This window comes from Neolamprologus brichardi, chromosome 5, assembly GCF_056152115.1.
Source record: "Neolamprologus brichardi isolate AB-2024 chromosome 5, ASM5615211v1, whole genome shotgun sequence".
NCBI lineage: Eukaryota > Metazoa > Chordata > Actinopteri > Cichliformes > Cichlidae > Neolamprologus > Neolamprologus brichardi.
This window is the reverse complement of record NC_142108.1, coordinates 10508143-10524231: the sequence shown is the minus strand read 5'-3', so window position 1 is coordinate 10524231 and position 16089 is coordinate 10508143. Positions and strand designations below refer to the sequence as shown.

The 16089-nt window shown below is 43.0% G+C and overlaps 1 protein-coding gene across 2 annotated transcripts in view; it reads left to right on the top strand.

The window, feature by feature from the left end:
- chchd6b (coiled-coil-helix-coiled-coil-helix domain containing 6b) overlaps positions 1-5158 on the top strand; it is a 51226-nt gene extending 46068 nt beyond the window's left edge. For both annotated transcript variants that reach the window (XM_006784509.3, XM_006784510.3), the window contains one exon: positions 4992-5158. In XM_006784509.3, coding sequence (XP_006784572.1) covers positions 4992-5015 — 24 coding nt within the window. In that variant the 3' untranslated portion in view covers positions 5016-5158. The remainder of the gene's footprint in view (positions 1-4991) is intronic.
- The last annotated feature ends 10931 nt before the right edge of the window (positions 5159-16089 follow it).

Sequence of the window (16089 nt, the reverse complement as noted above, 5' to 3'; positions counted from 1 at the left end):
GATGAAAGAAAAGAAGCTGGTAGAGGAAGAGGCTTACACATGGTTGTCAGTGAGAAAGGGTTCATTGAAAACTGTAAGAGAGCGATACAGAAGGAAAGAGTGGATGATAGACAAAATGTAGATAGGATGACTCTGTCAGTGGAAGGAATGGAAGGGTTGAAGTAGGGAAAAGGAAAAGAGGAGGAAGCTGTGTCAGTCACTATTGTGAGAGTGAGGAAAAAGCATAAAGATGGTAAAATTAAAAGCACACAAGGAAATAGTAGTGTCATGTGTGTATGCGCACACGTGTTTGTTTTTGTCTTTTTTTGTTTTTTGCATGACTATCAGTAGTAGCAGGTGGTGAGCCCCACTGTGAGCCTTGGCCTGCCTGCTAACTCTAATCTGATAACGCAGCCACTCTTCAGCAGCAGTTTGCTCCAGCACACACACACACACACACACACACACACTTTTATATGTGCACTCATGCAGACACACTCGTGTATATAGACCCAGTCAGTTCTTTATACTGTATTATCCCTGTTATTAATATCATTTTTATAGAGTCCTAGTTTTGCTCTTACATTGATTATAGCTCCTGCTTGCTTGTGAGAACACATTCATGTAATTTTGTGTGTGTGTGCGTGCGTGCGTGTGTGTGTGTGTGTGTGTGTGTGTGTGTGTCACATTCTCATACACACACAGGCACATATTTCTGTCTTTTTATGACTGTCTTTCTCTTTCACCCTTTTACCTCCTTCCATTCCATCTCTCCTTCACATCCATCATCTCCAAGGCGACCGCCCCATGAACGCGCAGGCCACATAAAGATTAGCTGGTCTCTCTCGTGTCCCCCCCCCTATATCCCCTCCACTCCCACCTACCCACCCCACCATGTGCCTGTCTCTCAAGCCTATAGAAACACTCCATCAGCATCCAGCCAAACATGTCTTCCATGCTGCTACACTCCACGGACCGCAATCACCAACATGCCATCGATCCTTGCCCCACCCCCCCTTCCCCCCGCCCCTTTGCCAGGTTTCAGCTGCCACGTGTCTTATTTCATTTGGCTAAAAATAACGTGTCAGTGTAAATTGTGACAAAAGAGACTTGCTATGTGAGGACTGAGGAGCTCTTTAATTTCAGAGTGTGACTACCATTATCAACTTAAATAATCCTCTATTTAATGTTTGCAGTCATTAATCAGAATCAATGATACTGGATAAAAAAAAATGCTGTTCCAAAGGAATGTTGACATGTTTGGTTTAGAAACTATTTTTCTGCATAACAGTGAAAAAGAAATCATCAAATTAATTCAAAGTGTCAGGGAGTTTTTCTTTAACAACTATAAACCAAAAGAAAGATTGAGAGAGAACCTTTTAGTGATTCTGTACTCGCCCCGTGAAGTTCACCTTGAAACTTTGATTATTTGCTAAGAGTGGAAATCTGTGAAGCTTTTCAGTGATCATGATGCAGAACTGATCAAAGTTCATCATTTACCAACAATATCATAGTTATGATATTGGTGTCTTATCAATACCTCTCAAGGCGTTCATTTATGAAGCACCCTGATTGGATTTGGGACTCTTTTGCTTGGCTCCCAGCTTAAAGTGTGCCACATTCGCCTCACTGGTTAATATAACCCACAACAGAAACTCTAAAACTGGAAACACAACTCCAAAAGAGTCACACGGTTGTGTAAGTAAGCATTATTTGATAACCAGTGTGCCGCCATATCATTTTAAAAGGCACAATGTAAGCATTGTTTTTGCAACTTGTTTCCGGTGCAACCCCGCCCACCACCAACAAAATAATTTAATGTTTTTACGCATTTAACCAACCAGTTGACTAACTGCACTGGAGGCTTCCTGGATTGACTAATGGAGTGTGTGGTTGTCGTACTGACTGGGTAATGAGTGAATCGCTGCGTGTTTATAAAGCAGTCATAGCCACGTCCACTGTGAGTATCTGATTGACAGTTCTGCCTGGCAACTGTCTTTGTCCCTCCTGAGAGAGGGAGAGAACTGAGTGCTGTTAGCACTGAGCAGAGGAGACAGTTATTGATTTTCTGCTTGTCTATTATTTTTGTTTTTTGCAGAGAAGAAACAAGTGAGCGAGTGAGTGAGGGAGGCTCCTCTTCTGTGTGCTGCAGATGCTTACACGTGTGTCCACTGTCTCCATGTTGCCTATTAGCTTAAAACTGTGGAAGTGTCAACACGCGCACGGTGTGCACAGTGTTGCTTCTGTGCCTTTTTGACGTTCAAAGTTGATTCGCAGCCAACAAACGCAACGATCTACTCCTCAAACTGCTCGCTAATTGGACAGAAACTGGCAGGTGGAAGAAAACATGCGTTTGTGTGACTGTATGTTGTCTCTGTCTTTGTGTGAATCCATGTTTTTGTGAATATTAAATCTAATTATGACAGACAGATTTACAGTGATGGTAAAGTCAACTTTAAACTTTCAGTGCTGGTGAATAGAAAGCATAAAAGATAAAGATCAAGGCAAACCACAGCTCAGTCTCCAGATGTGCAGCCATAGTTTTCCAATCTGGCACAGATTCTTGAGGAATACATTCATAAGGCAACATTAAAACCTTTGTAAAGGGTAGAATTTTTGTTTTCCAGTATAGCCGCATTAGAATACATTAGCTCAGTGTACCTAATAAACCGGCAGCTGGTGTATGTCTAAACCTCAGCACAGACCTTGAGCTAGAATATTTGGCTGCCCTTGCTGCCCACAGTTTTGTGCATGAAAAGCTTTTCCTGTCTTTAAATTATCCAAGTGAGGATGGCGGCAGTCCAAATTTAGACCTGGGGCACCAAATTGAACTGTGTGTACTGTGGGGGGTGCCAGGGGTCAGTTTGAAATTCAGGAACTACTTCATACACTATGCATTAGGCATAATGTTTCGTCACAGTGCTGTGTAAGAGTGTGGCAACACCAACACCCCTCTCGCCACGCGCGCGCACACGCACACTGGTGTATGCATCAACTCCTGCTCGCATAAACAGCCACTTTCACACAAATAGTGAGTTTTCACGCACACATGCAGACACACACTGTCCCCCTTTATATCTCAGAACGTGAGTGGAACAGTAAAGCTAAATCCCCTTGTCACATTTGCCGCTCATCTCCAATTCAAAGGCACAGGCTGCGATGCCCTCGGATGCACTTGGCAAGTGAACAGCTAACCTGCCCGCCAGCGTATCTGCCTGCCAGCCGAGCACAGGGGTAGTTAGCATGCCAACTAGCACACCCAGCAGCGTCAAGCTAATGCTTCACTAACCCTGTGTTGCCCCGTGTCTCTTCCTGCAACTGTGTGTTTGGATGTGTATTTACGCTAGAGGAGTTCAGTGTAACCCCATAGTAAATTGGCTTTCCGAAACAAAATTAGCTACAAGTGTAACTCTGTGTAAACATATAAAGACAGTACTTAATAATCTTATTTCAAGAGACTGCCAGGTCCCTTGGAAAGTATTTTGATACAGAGTAAATCTCCAAGGCTGCTATTCTTCATCCCCCCATTTAATCTTTTCGCTGCTTGGTTCCAAAATGAGGTGTCTTCTAAATTATTAAACCATGAGACTGGTTCTTACTTGGCAACTATTAAGTACAGTAGCTGTGCTAATATCACAATATATTGTTCTGCTTTTAGGCGATAATTCTTCTTGGGGTGGGATAAACGTTACCATCTGGTACTAAAAGTAAGAATCCAATAAGAAACCGCTCCAAACTGCATGCTACACCAAGAGAAAAATCTTATTTTGTGTGTGTGTGCTGCTGTGGAATGGTCTATATTAACAGGCACCAGGCAAATATGATCCAGTGCTCTTGATGACAGAATGAAAATGAGTAAAATCAGATAAATTACGATGACACCTTCAGCCTCTGCAGATTGTCTTCTGTTCAAGTGCCTGTTGCAGCTCTTGGGCTGCACAGCAATTCCCCCCCCAAAAAAATCCCCTGTTATGAGTGTGGCTAAAGTATGTCAAGTGTAGGTCTACTGTAGCAATAAACCACTTTAGACCTTCCCTGCAGCTACTCTGATTCACTGGATTAGAACGTGTGTGTGTGTGTGTGTGTGTGTGTGTGTGTGTGTTCTTGTCCAGCTAGCTTTGTAAAGACCAGTATGAGTTTTAGACTTTTAGGATTTGGGCGAAGACATTTTCTGGAACTGTGTTTGTCTTTAGATTTGTGTTTTGTCCTTACTCTTGTTTCCCATTTTTCTAAATGTAGTTTAGCAGCAGTGAAAGTAGCTACAGGCTAAACACGTTCCTGCAGAGGTCAGACCTTCTGCAGAAGCTTGTCTTAGCATTACCCCGTTATCCCGAGGGCTGTTGACATCTCCAGTCCAGTGAAACAAAAAATAGGTTGCATTTTTGTTCTTTTGTTTTTTCTACACTGACGCTACAAAATGATCAATTTCACCTTCACAACTTTGGATCCATCATATTGAGAAAGTAAATATAGCTATGTCTTCCACCACTTGGCAGCCACCTGAATGAATTTTGTTTACCTTTCGAAAGAAGGTTAAAAGCAGAATAAATAAGCTCTGCTTACAAAATACGGATGTGTACTTTTTGTGCATCATTGTGATGACATGTTCTTGACACTATTTGGGATACGTTGACACTTAGAAATCTAATTTAGTTTTAAAAATGGATTATTGTCAAAAGAAAATTCATATCTCTGGGTAATCATTGATATTCTCCAGACTAGAAAGATGATCGTGTCCCCAAAGTTGTTAGCTGGAACTGTAATTTTCTACGTTAAGTTCCAGATATTTTAAGATGTTTAGGTTTTTAAATGTGGTACTGTTCTTTGTATATTGATCATGCATCATCAGGTTAGTTTGTTTATATTAGGGAATAGATTTCCCATGATGCATCCTGGTTTCTCTTACTTGTCTTTTGGATTCTAGCGAAGTAAATGTATTATTTGACAGTTGTTCTTCTTTTTCCACTCCCTTGTCATACCCCCCCCCCCCCCCCCCCCCCCTTGTTTTCCAGAGCACTCTGACGAATCATGGTTGAGAAAGTCAAGAAATGGAGGAGATCTGAAGAAAGATTGCATGTCAAGTCTATCCTGTTTTTGTTGTTTGTTTTTGCTTCCCTTTCTATCAATCCATCCATTAATTTAGCCATATCAATAAATAAATAAATAAAAACTCATCCTACTTGGCTTTTGAGTGTATTATCTTGACTTGTCACTCCAGAGTGTACGATGTGTTGATTTACGGTCACGTTGTGCCAGCACATTCCTGCTGTCTGTGAAATAAATCCCAGTGATCCAGTGGTGATGAAACTGCAGGTTTTGTATCGTGTGTGTGTGTGTGTGTTGTGGTGAATGGCTGTCTCTTGTCACAGCATGCTAATAATGGTTCCACTACTGGAAATGGGGTCGTGTGCACCCTTCTGACAATGCTGTGTAGGCCCAAGGGCTTATTGTGCACTGTGTGCATGGTTTCATTAAGAGGGAGAAGCGAAAGGAGAGTGAAGGAAATGAGGGATAAATGAATTGGAGGACAGATGAATACTGAAGCATGCACCAATTAGTGTGTGTGTGTGTGTGTGTGTGTGTGTGTGTGTGTGTGTGTGTGTCTGCTGCATGTGCTTTATGTGCTTTTGCGCTGTACAGAACCTGTAAGTGTCATCACATATAGGTGAATGTGTACACATGAGCAACACACCGGACGGGGCACACATTGTCCCTGCTAGCTGTGTTTCCATGGTGACAGCAGGGGTTCGTGCTAGCAGCAAGGTGTGGAGGAACCTTCCAGATAACCCTGAAGGTCAGCACACAGAGCTACAGCTCACAGCACTACTCTGTACTCACACACTTAACCCCCTCCCTGTGTGTGTGTGTTTGTGTATATATACGAGTGTGTGAAGGAGAAGGACTCTGTCAAGATGCATTTCCACATATATATGGACATAGTTGGCCACCCTTGGAATGACAGAGGCTTGTTATCACACACATGCACTCGCACATACACAGACATTGTATACGCAATATGCACACATTCACACAGCAGAGACACATAGAATATTAATGGCCTGACAGTGTACCCACGCAGCTCTTCCTGAACGTAAGAATGTATTCACACAAGTGGCAGTCGATGTGAATGTAGTGGAGTGCGTTTGTTAATGATATCTGTGAGGAGTGATCTATTGATCACAGTTTGGGTCCCATTCATCACCATCACAACATGATATCAGACAATACAGTGGATCGATCCATTGACTCTGCAAAGTGCAAAGTTGTATACTCTGAAAACACTGCCCACAACACACTAATGCTAATAAAGTGCCTTAAGTTAGCCAAATATCTTTAAGAAGGTAGCTGTTGACACATGCTTACCTGTATGACAGCAGGCGTGGCTCAGCTTCAGATGTGTTCTCACTACTAGGAATATTTAATTTGGTTTAAATCAGCGAGTGTGCAGAAGGCAGGACATTTACCTCCACTATTGTCACATACATGTGATCTGAATACCTTTTAATGTCTAACTGAATGCACAATGCATGTGTGAGAACAGCTCAGCCCTCAGTCACACGGGCTTGGGACTGGTCGTCAATCCGCTGGCAACCTTCAGGAGCTAGGAGAAAGTGTAAATTCTGTGAATGTTGTTGCAAAAAGAGTGCAGCAAAAACATGTTTTTGATTTCTTTTGTCATTGGCACATCTCCACAGTTGTCTGTAGCTTCCACGGAACACTTACTCTTCCAATTACTCTTCAAACTGTACTGAAATTTGAAAAAGTGTGATGCTAACTGGAAATGCAATGTAAAAAGTTTTGCCTTACTTTTACTTTGAGGCGAACATTCTCCATTTCCAGTTTGCATTTCCGTTTCACCGCTGCTTGACGAGTAGTGTTGGCATACAAGCCAGCATCATCTGTGCAAATTACTGCCGACCTTTGCTACCTGCTAGTGACTAATCCAGCTAGAGACCTCCAGCAAACACTTGCCAACTGGTTGCAGAATACAGAAATTTCTTCAGCAAACAGTCATTACCGGGGTGTCACTGTCTGCTCTCAAGGTCTCTGTGACTCAGCTCTTTTGTCCAGCTAGCTGTAAGAATGCTAACATTAACAAGTTGCTGTAGTGTAGTTTGGTAAAGTACTTGCATGCATAACACAAGCCACACTATGTCAAAACCCTTAAGCCTAACCTACAAAAATGTAGTAGCCCATAACTGACATATGCTCATTTGAATTGTGACAAAAGTGTTTCAGCACATACAGAGTGTGAGAATCCCACTGTCTACCCACAGGTAACTTCTTGTTGTTAGCATAGTGTTAGATATTTTTAGCTTTGATTTGGGGTAGGGGTTTTTCACTAACACAGATTAACAGTGAAACACCTCACACGAGTCAAGGGAGAGCCATCAACTGTTAGCCATTAACTGGTGCACGCTGTCTCTGTGCTCTGTTGCAGAAAGCTAGCATAGGACAGTGACAGCAAGTCAAATGATAAAGAAATGAAGTCCAGCATGGCCATCAGTTTTGTCTGTCACTGCCTCCGTCTACAAACTCCACTTCCTCAGTTGGGATTAGGCAGCTCTAACCCAACACACATGGCGCACATATTACCTATATTAAAGTCAGCACCATATTAGAGGTTTCAGCCAGTGACTCTCATATCCCGTCCTTCTCCCTGACATTTCTTTACAAATACCAGCTTCTATTCACTCTGTTATTGCCTTCTTCCATTCAACAACTCTCTGATTAAACAAGCTCCTGAAAAGCCCAGGCACTGCTATCTGCCATTTGGCTTTTATTAGAAACCCACCCCCTTTAATTAAATTGGTTGAATTACAGAAATATCAGGGATATTTTGCCAATATATTGGATAAGAGAGCACAATGGGTGAAAAATAATGGAAGAATGGGCTTTATGAGATGCTTTGCATGTGGTTTGGTGATGAAATGAGATAAACACTATCTTGATAGTGCGGGGGATGTTTGTTTTGTTTTTTAAGGAACTGGAGTTTGTACAATCTGAATGAGTCTCATTAAATTTATGTCACCGCTAAAACTCATTTTTAATGTTTTTTGTTGTTGTTGTTGTTGTTCCCTCGAGACTGGATTTATTTATTCGCTGCCTCCACCTTCTCGAGCTCCATCTCAACCGCACACCCTCAGCACCGTGGCTTTCTTTTCCCGCCCTATTACCGTGGAAGACACGGGATTGAGGTTGCCGTGGAAACCAGCCGGGCTTTGATTGGGAGAGGCAGCTGCTCGGTGCAAGGTTAGAAGATGGCTACTCACGCCTTGCAGTGTGCCACTATTGATTTCCAGTCTTTACCAATTACCGGGCCCAGCTGAATACAACGAGTTCCAGAAAACGTGCATAAAGCAGAGGACGCTGTGTGTGTGCGTGTGTTTGTGTGTGCGTGCCGCCGAGGGTGGTGTTACTGTAATGTTCATTTTTCTTTTTTTTCCCACCCACTTAAGTGCATGTGTTTGTCTGAAAAGTGATCCTTTGAGCTGTTGCCACAGTTTTGACCTGTCAGACATCCCGTAGCTTTAGCTCGACACGTGCTTGACAGTCAGCCGCGGAGCCTAATGTTGTATGTTTTATCAGCTCTGCACCATCTCCTTTGTTCCGTTTTTGAAATGCTGTTTGTCGGCTGTTCTTTCTCATCCTGCTGAAGAGGTGTCAGGCTTTGACAAACTGCTGCCCTTTGAAAAGACTTAATGGGGATCAATTCAAGTAAAGTTAGACACTTAGAATTCACATGCAGTCAGATAAAAATGCTTTTTCATGCACACACATTCCCACACATGTAACTGCTTCTTTCTGGAGTTCACACAGTAGTAAAGTTATTTGCCCTACACTTCTCCCTCCCTCACTGTTCCCCCACTTCTCTGTTCTTCCGTCTTCGCTCGGCCAACTTGGCATTGCATGAGTGTGAATTCCACAGTGAGCCTAATTGGAGTGTGTGGCTGCATCAGTGACAGTCACCGTTCTGTTTCTGCGCACGCTCGCATGAGGTTCTTTTGCTAATTTTAATAGTCTTTTATTAAACTGCGCGAATGTGAACTGGAACTGTCTGCTGGTGATTTTAATTAGACCCCCCACCAACAACCATATGCATAAACATGCAGCTCGGCGAAGCAGTGGAATGGATGGAACCTCAGCCTGGAGGGACGAAGAGGAGGAGAAAACAGGAATAGAGTAAGAGGTGAGTTACATTCGGCGTTATGTTTGCGATTCAGGAGATTTGTAAGGAGCCGCTGTGTTGTTACACTGTCACTTCACAGACAGGAGGCGGTTTGAACCTACTAGTCAGCTGGGGCCTTTCTGTGGGACTTGCATGTTTTCAGTGTGCCTGTGAGAATTTCATTCCACAGGCAAAATGTAACAACTGAGCTAATTGTTGATTCTACATCAGCCACAGGTGGGGGTGTGGAGTGATTGACTGGTGTATTCAGTAATTTTAGATGTCACGATTCTCACACAAAAACAATAGGGCGAAAATACAGTGTCTTCAGTGACTTAGCCTTACGATCAGCAAGTCTACTGCCTGTAGCTGTCCATGTGTCCAGTCCATGTAGTGAAGCTGCAAAAGTTAGACACATTAAGAATCCAAGAAAATTGTAATCTTGTGAAACATGAAAGTAAGTGAAGCTGCGACAGGTAGAGACCACGTATAGGCGTGTGAAAAAGAGTTTTCACCAGACTCTGCAATGCTGTGGAAAACTCCATAATGTTTTCATTGAAATTAAGAGACCAAGAAGCAGTCAGGTGCTGATGATCCAATACACGTGATTATTGATCGTCAGAAAGTGTGAGCGCCTCTATAAAACAGACGTTTTAGCAGTTTGCTGCTCTGGAGCATTCAGGTGTGTGCTAGCACAATATAACAGTTTTCCCAGGAGTGAACAACCCACCAGTGTCATCATGACAAGTTAGACCATGCAGTGTTCAGAGCAGTTACAAAAAAACAAGATCTATATGTTGGGTTAGCATGTCATAACAGCACCGTTAGAAATAGACTGACCGAATATCTCTTGTTTGGATGGGTTGACAGTTGAAAGTCTGCTGCCGTTCTTTTGAGAGAGAACAAAGCTTAGGTTTCCAAAGTCTCAACCGAAAAAACCACAAGACTTCTGAAAGTGGACATTTTTTGCCACAATGCATAGCAACACACTTGGAGGAAACCAAATACAGTGCATCCACACAAACACCTCATACCAGCTGTCAAGCACAGTGGTAGAAGGGTGACCTAGGCACCCTGCAATCCTTGAGTCAACCATGAACTTCTCTGTATACCAGAGTTTTTTTTAGAGTCAAATGTGAGGCCATCTGTCTGACAGCTACAACTTGGCTGAAATTATGTCATGCAGGAGGACAGTAATCCCAAGCATAGCAGCAAATCTACAACAGAATGGTTGATAAAGAAAAGAAACAAGGTGCAGCAATAATTGTACCCGGCTCATTCAGGACATAGTAAAGACGGGACATGGCCGAGGCCGTCACACTTGGCACGGTCAATGTCCAGACCTCAAGACAACAGAAATGCAGTGTAGGGACTGTTTAGAAATGAATGGTCACAATGCTTGAACTGAAGCAATGTTGCAAAGAAGAGTGGGCCACGATGATATGAGAGAGTGATAAAGTCATGCAGTAAATGACTACTGCAAGTTAGTGATGCTAAAAGTGGTTCTTCTTCACATGACTAAACATAACACCGAACAGCTTCATTGCCTGCGCAAGTTATCATGTCCCAGACCAGTCTCCCAAATGCTGCAAATAATTTTCTAGTAAAAACTGTAAATTTCCCATGGTAATCATTTTCTCGTTACTCCTCAAAGTCAGGCTCTCTCTTCCACTCTAAAGGACAGATAATAACATCTTTTCTGCAAATACCCAGAAAATGTTATTTAAGTTTGTCCAATTTTCTAATAGCAAGATACATAAGGATCTGCCACCAGCTCCAAAGTGCACACTACATAGGTCCCTGTTAGCTGCCCTGAAAAATTTGTCTGCATTTGTCCCCCAGAGAGAAGCACTGTCTGTCTCATCCAGTGTGTGTCCACTGACGGAGTGAAAAAAGTACAAGGGATGGTATGGCTATGAAAAGGGAATAGAGATAACCAGAGCGTCCGGAAGCAGCAGGGAACCTGACCCAGGTGTCTGGAGGGAAACAGCATGTGACTTGAGTGTGAAGCAGTTCAGGAACCCTACACTGTCATATGTGACACTAGGGGAGTAGGGGAGCTTGGAACAAAAGGGAAAGCAGAAGGCTGAACAAACCCAATACACCAGTGAAATCAAAGAGTAAGGGAGGAGAACAAGGGAAAGAGGTCAAGGTTAGGAAGGACAAAGAATTTCATCTGGGACCAGAGGGCAGGAGAGAGAGAGAGAGAGACAGAAAGAGAGAGAGAGATGAGCATGACATAAGTTAGAAAGGTGAAAGAGGGAGCGAGAGAGAGACTGGGTAAGAGAGTCCGCTGAGGCCAGTAGAAGCAGTTCGAAGAAGACGGCTCCCTCCTTTCTGCTTTATTATATTACACTGGTGGATAAAAAGAATCCGACATCCTCTAAAGTCATTACAGCCCAGTAAGACTGGCTCAGAGGGCAACGTAGCTCCTTAACCCCTCTCAGCACATGCCTGGATGTGCGTGTGTCTCTCAGAGGGTGATTGAATGAGGGGAAAAAAAGGGTGCGCACATGCCCGTAAGACTGATCAGGCCTATTTCTGTGTGTATTTGTGCATGCATGCACACACATTCAGCGAACCAAAGTGGCACATCACTTAATCCTTTCCCAGTAACTAGGATAAGCCACCAGCCTTATCTTTCCTTCCTCCCCTCTCGTTGCTCCTCTCACTCTTTCTTTCCTCTGGAAACTATTGTCCCTTTCCCACCATACCCTCCACACTCCCACCCGCTCTTTCAATCTTATTATTACCCTCCTCTGCCCCAGACTTTAATGCCTCATTATTCTGTATTTAGGGCCTGGAATCTTCATGGATTCCACACTTCTTTGGTTCTTTATTGCCAGGCTGTGCACAGGATTTGAGAGCAGCTTTCCAGAAGAAGAAAGATTTTGCTGTAATCAGCAATCGCACCACCTGCTCCTGGAAAGGTGTGATGTACTGATATTATTCCAGGAGACAGGTGACAACTACCTTTATGAATGGAGCCACGGGTCTAGGAGTATCTGATATGTTGAAACGTAGGAGGTAAAAATATGAAGTTTGTTTTTGAAACAAGTGGCCAAGCATCACCAAACCTTCCCTGCTCCTTTGGTTGCAGATGTTTGCATGAAAAAGGTTGTACAGTCAGTGCAGATCGCAGAGCTTTTAATAAGTCAGCTCATTATTTCTTCTGTATACTGTCAGCAAGTCCCATAAAAGCACCAGCAACGTTCCTACAAATATTATCTAAGATCTGTTACATCTTCATGGAACTTTTTAAATGATCCACACACTTCCAGTGACTCCGACAGGCTCAATTAGTCCAAGATTTACAGTACGTGTTAAGCAGTAACCGATGAGCTGGCAGTGGGAGGCTGGAAAGCATTCACAGATGGACTGATGCATTTTTGGTTTATTTCTGTTTATGGGATTTGTTGACAGTAAGATAAAGAGAGAATGTTGCCAGCCTCGTCTTTAAGGCCAACTGTCTAGAAACTGAGCTGGAAAAATATATAGGTTTTAATCAGATGAAATCTGCTCGTCGCCTTTTTCCCAGAAATCTCTGAGAGTGGTAAACTTGATATAATATATAATGAGAACAAACACATTCTGGCAGCCTTGCTTGTTGTGTAATGTGCAGTTGTTAAACGACTCATTCCCCTAAAGGGCCCGCTATACAAAGGCATTACACCTTATTAAATTTCCCTTGATAAGAAAGAAAATAGAAAATGATAAGGCAACATGAAAGTTGCTCTTAACAAATCCAATTTCAATTCTGTAGCATCCCTTAGTTGCACCTCGGCCCAGGGTGATTGGCCTTAAACACAATAGCACACACAACCACCTAAAATAGCATCAAATAGAGTGAGGTGAACAGGTGTGAACGTGCCCAGCGTGCTCGCTTTATTATTAGCGTCTAAATGCTGCATGGTGCTAAAATGGGCCGGTGTCTTATTTATTTATCTATTTATTCATTCATTCATTTATTTTCAGTGGGTGAGTATTGTGCATTCATTGGATCTTAGTTTCAGGTTTGGTTTCATTTTTAACAACTCGGTGAAAGACAGGAGGCGGAGTTGAAGATGGTAAGGTTGTGCAGTTTGGAGACAAAGTTAGAGAGGTTAGCCTGAAATGGTTTGGACATGTGCGGAGGAGGGATGGTGGATATAGTGGACCAAGGAGACCCAGAGAGAAGATGGACATGAAGGGAGGACATGCAGAGGGTTGTTGTGACACGAGAGGATGCTAGAGATAGCTTGGTGTCTTTTGAGACTTGATCTTCAAACACTCACAGTTAGAGGGTTTAGCAGAGGTGGGCTGATTGATCCAAATATTGATTCCATCAATGCTAGTGCTGGTATTGGTATCGGATCAGTATGTAGCCCACTGAGTTGTTTTAATTTATTGTCTTTTGGAGAAAAAAAATATACCTAAAACATGCACTGTGAAAAAAAACTGTCACGTCTATTTTATTTACAGCCTAACGCACATTTAAACAACCGAAGTTCAGCCAAAGTGCTTTGGAGACATTCATTTACATCACAAGTCTCCATAAAAAAAAGGAAATGAAAAGCTTTAAGGTGTGTTTTGCTGTGTTAGCTAATTATGGAGTATCCAGTATTGATTTTAGTACTGCAGCATCACATAGTACTGATGTTTAGTGTTTAGGCTCTTTGATATGTATAGATTGTATATCTATCTACAGCACTTCCTAAAAGCATGACTGCTTGTTTATTTCTTAACAAATTGGGCCTCCTACAAACTGTAGAAGTCCCTCCTACAGTTTGTAGGAGGGACTTCCAGAGTTGTTTTCCCCTCATAAACTGGTGTCACAGCTGTGAAAGTCGCATACCTCTCACTCAGTCCCACAGCCTAAAAGGATGTAGTTTTAAATGGGCTTTATGTGTAAATGTGAGTGTGTATTTCTCTGTGCGTTGGGCCAACAACGGACAGTCGATCCGTCCTGTGTATGCTCCCTCTTAACGTTTAGGTGTGACCTAGGTCTGGATAAGTGGTTAGAAGAAATGGAATATCTCAAGAAGATATTAATATTGACATATTTTACATGCTTGAAACATACTAACGCTCTCTCTGTGCCATCAGTGCAGTCACACAAGCGTAGTGTCAATAATGGCTGGGCGCTGTTTGTATAATGATCCTATCTTCCCAGATAGACGGGGTGCTATCGGCTTTGTCTGTCACACAAAGGGAAGGGAGGCAGTGAGAGGAGAAGTGGATCACCCGTCAACACACACACACCGAACCCCACTGTCATGGTGTACGCCACAAGACTTCCTGTGTCAACAGAAGCTTTGATTAACTGGGGACAGGCACGAGCCTTTGTATCACTTGGACAAAAGCAGCGTTACATGGTGAATTTCTATTGAAGATGGCTCGCTGCAAGTTGAGGCAGCGAAATGATGCGTCTCAGTCTGGAACAGTATAAAAGCGCCGATAAGAATATTTGATTTCAATACATCAAATCGTTTTCAATTTTCCTTTCAGCTCTTCTGCTTTGTTTTTCCGCTCCTTGTTTGTTATTAATACTCCAAAAGAAACATGAAAAAAAATCCTATATGTGCCGACACTCATCTTGTAGCTTCAGCTGGGAATCATTTAGAGAGCATAAATTAAACACAGCCAATTTCCTCTCCTACTGACAGCGTGATTTTACCTTAAACTTCCAATTAGCCGCCTTCACTTCAGCTATCAGTCACTCTCCAGAAAGGCTTTCTCTTTCTGCCGCACGATGCACATCAGCCGCACCGTGATCAATTTGACTCTGATGATAGGCATGTAGGCTGAATCCATCAAATGCAGCTAGTTATGACACCAAAGGGAAATTGATATTTAGTTTCCTTCACGTATGGAGCCGGAGGAGACGTGACGCCTTCGAGTGCGCGTGAGTTTGGGTGCTGTGTGTGAGCTGAGACCCTGAAGACAGGAGGTGTGTGTGGTAGAAGATAAGTGACAGGGTGAAGGACCTCTCAATGAAGCTCTGTCTGTCTTTACCTGCTGGCAGGGAGTCAGCCAGGTGAGAAGCTGGCCAGTGCCAGCAGGGCAACTGAATGCCAATCAACAGCGGCCTGCGGGTCATATGTGGTCAACTTTAGTTAGAGGAGGAGGGCGATGAGGTGTAGTGCGGACTTTGTAATGTTTTAATGAGTGTAGCTGCATAATATGGTGTGATGTGTATCGTGAGGGTTATGGTGCAGGCAGGAGATGGATTTTGACACATGCTGAGGTATAAGTGAACAACTTAAGAAGCATTAGATGCATTTAAAAACTTTATGTATTGTGTCTGCTTAAAGAATGCTAGCTTTTGGTTACCAGTTAACATGTTTGTACTGGTTTATATGTTGTGGCTTTTAGAGAGGGGGCCTTGCTGTGATGGCTAAAGAGAGAAGAGCTAAAGCTAAATGGAATGTGTCCCCTGTTCTCTGAGCTCTATATGTTGTGGTGGAACATGAATCGTGGATGAATACAGTACAGCGATGGCTTCTTTCCTCGTCTTGCTCACAAGCTGCTGTACTTTGAGAGCCTGTTAGAGGAAGAGGTGTGTGTGTGTGTGTGTGTGTGCTGTTTGCTGAAACATCAGCAGAAATTTACTCCTACCTATAGATGGCAGCATTACACTCAAAGCCATCTGCATGTGTCACACCCGTTTCCATGCAGCACGGCTCAGGCCTTCACTCTCACACATTAGCAGGATCTCTTTTCACCCCTAAGGCTGCACACGAAGGCTGTGCCCTCCTTAAACTTAAACATCCTGGGTTTGTTGCTGTAATTGTCCTGATTAGGAGACAAAGTCAGATTTTGTAACTTGGTTTTGTTAAAATTCTGACGACAGTTCCAATACATCATTACACTGTGTATTGCTCCGTGCCCTTTCAAATCAAGTTATTTTCCTTTTCAGCACAGTAGGTCACCTGACAGGAATAGATCATTCACCTACACCC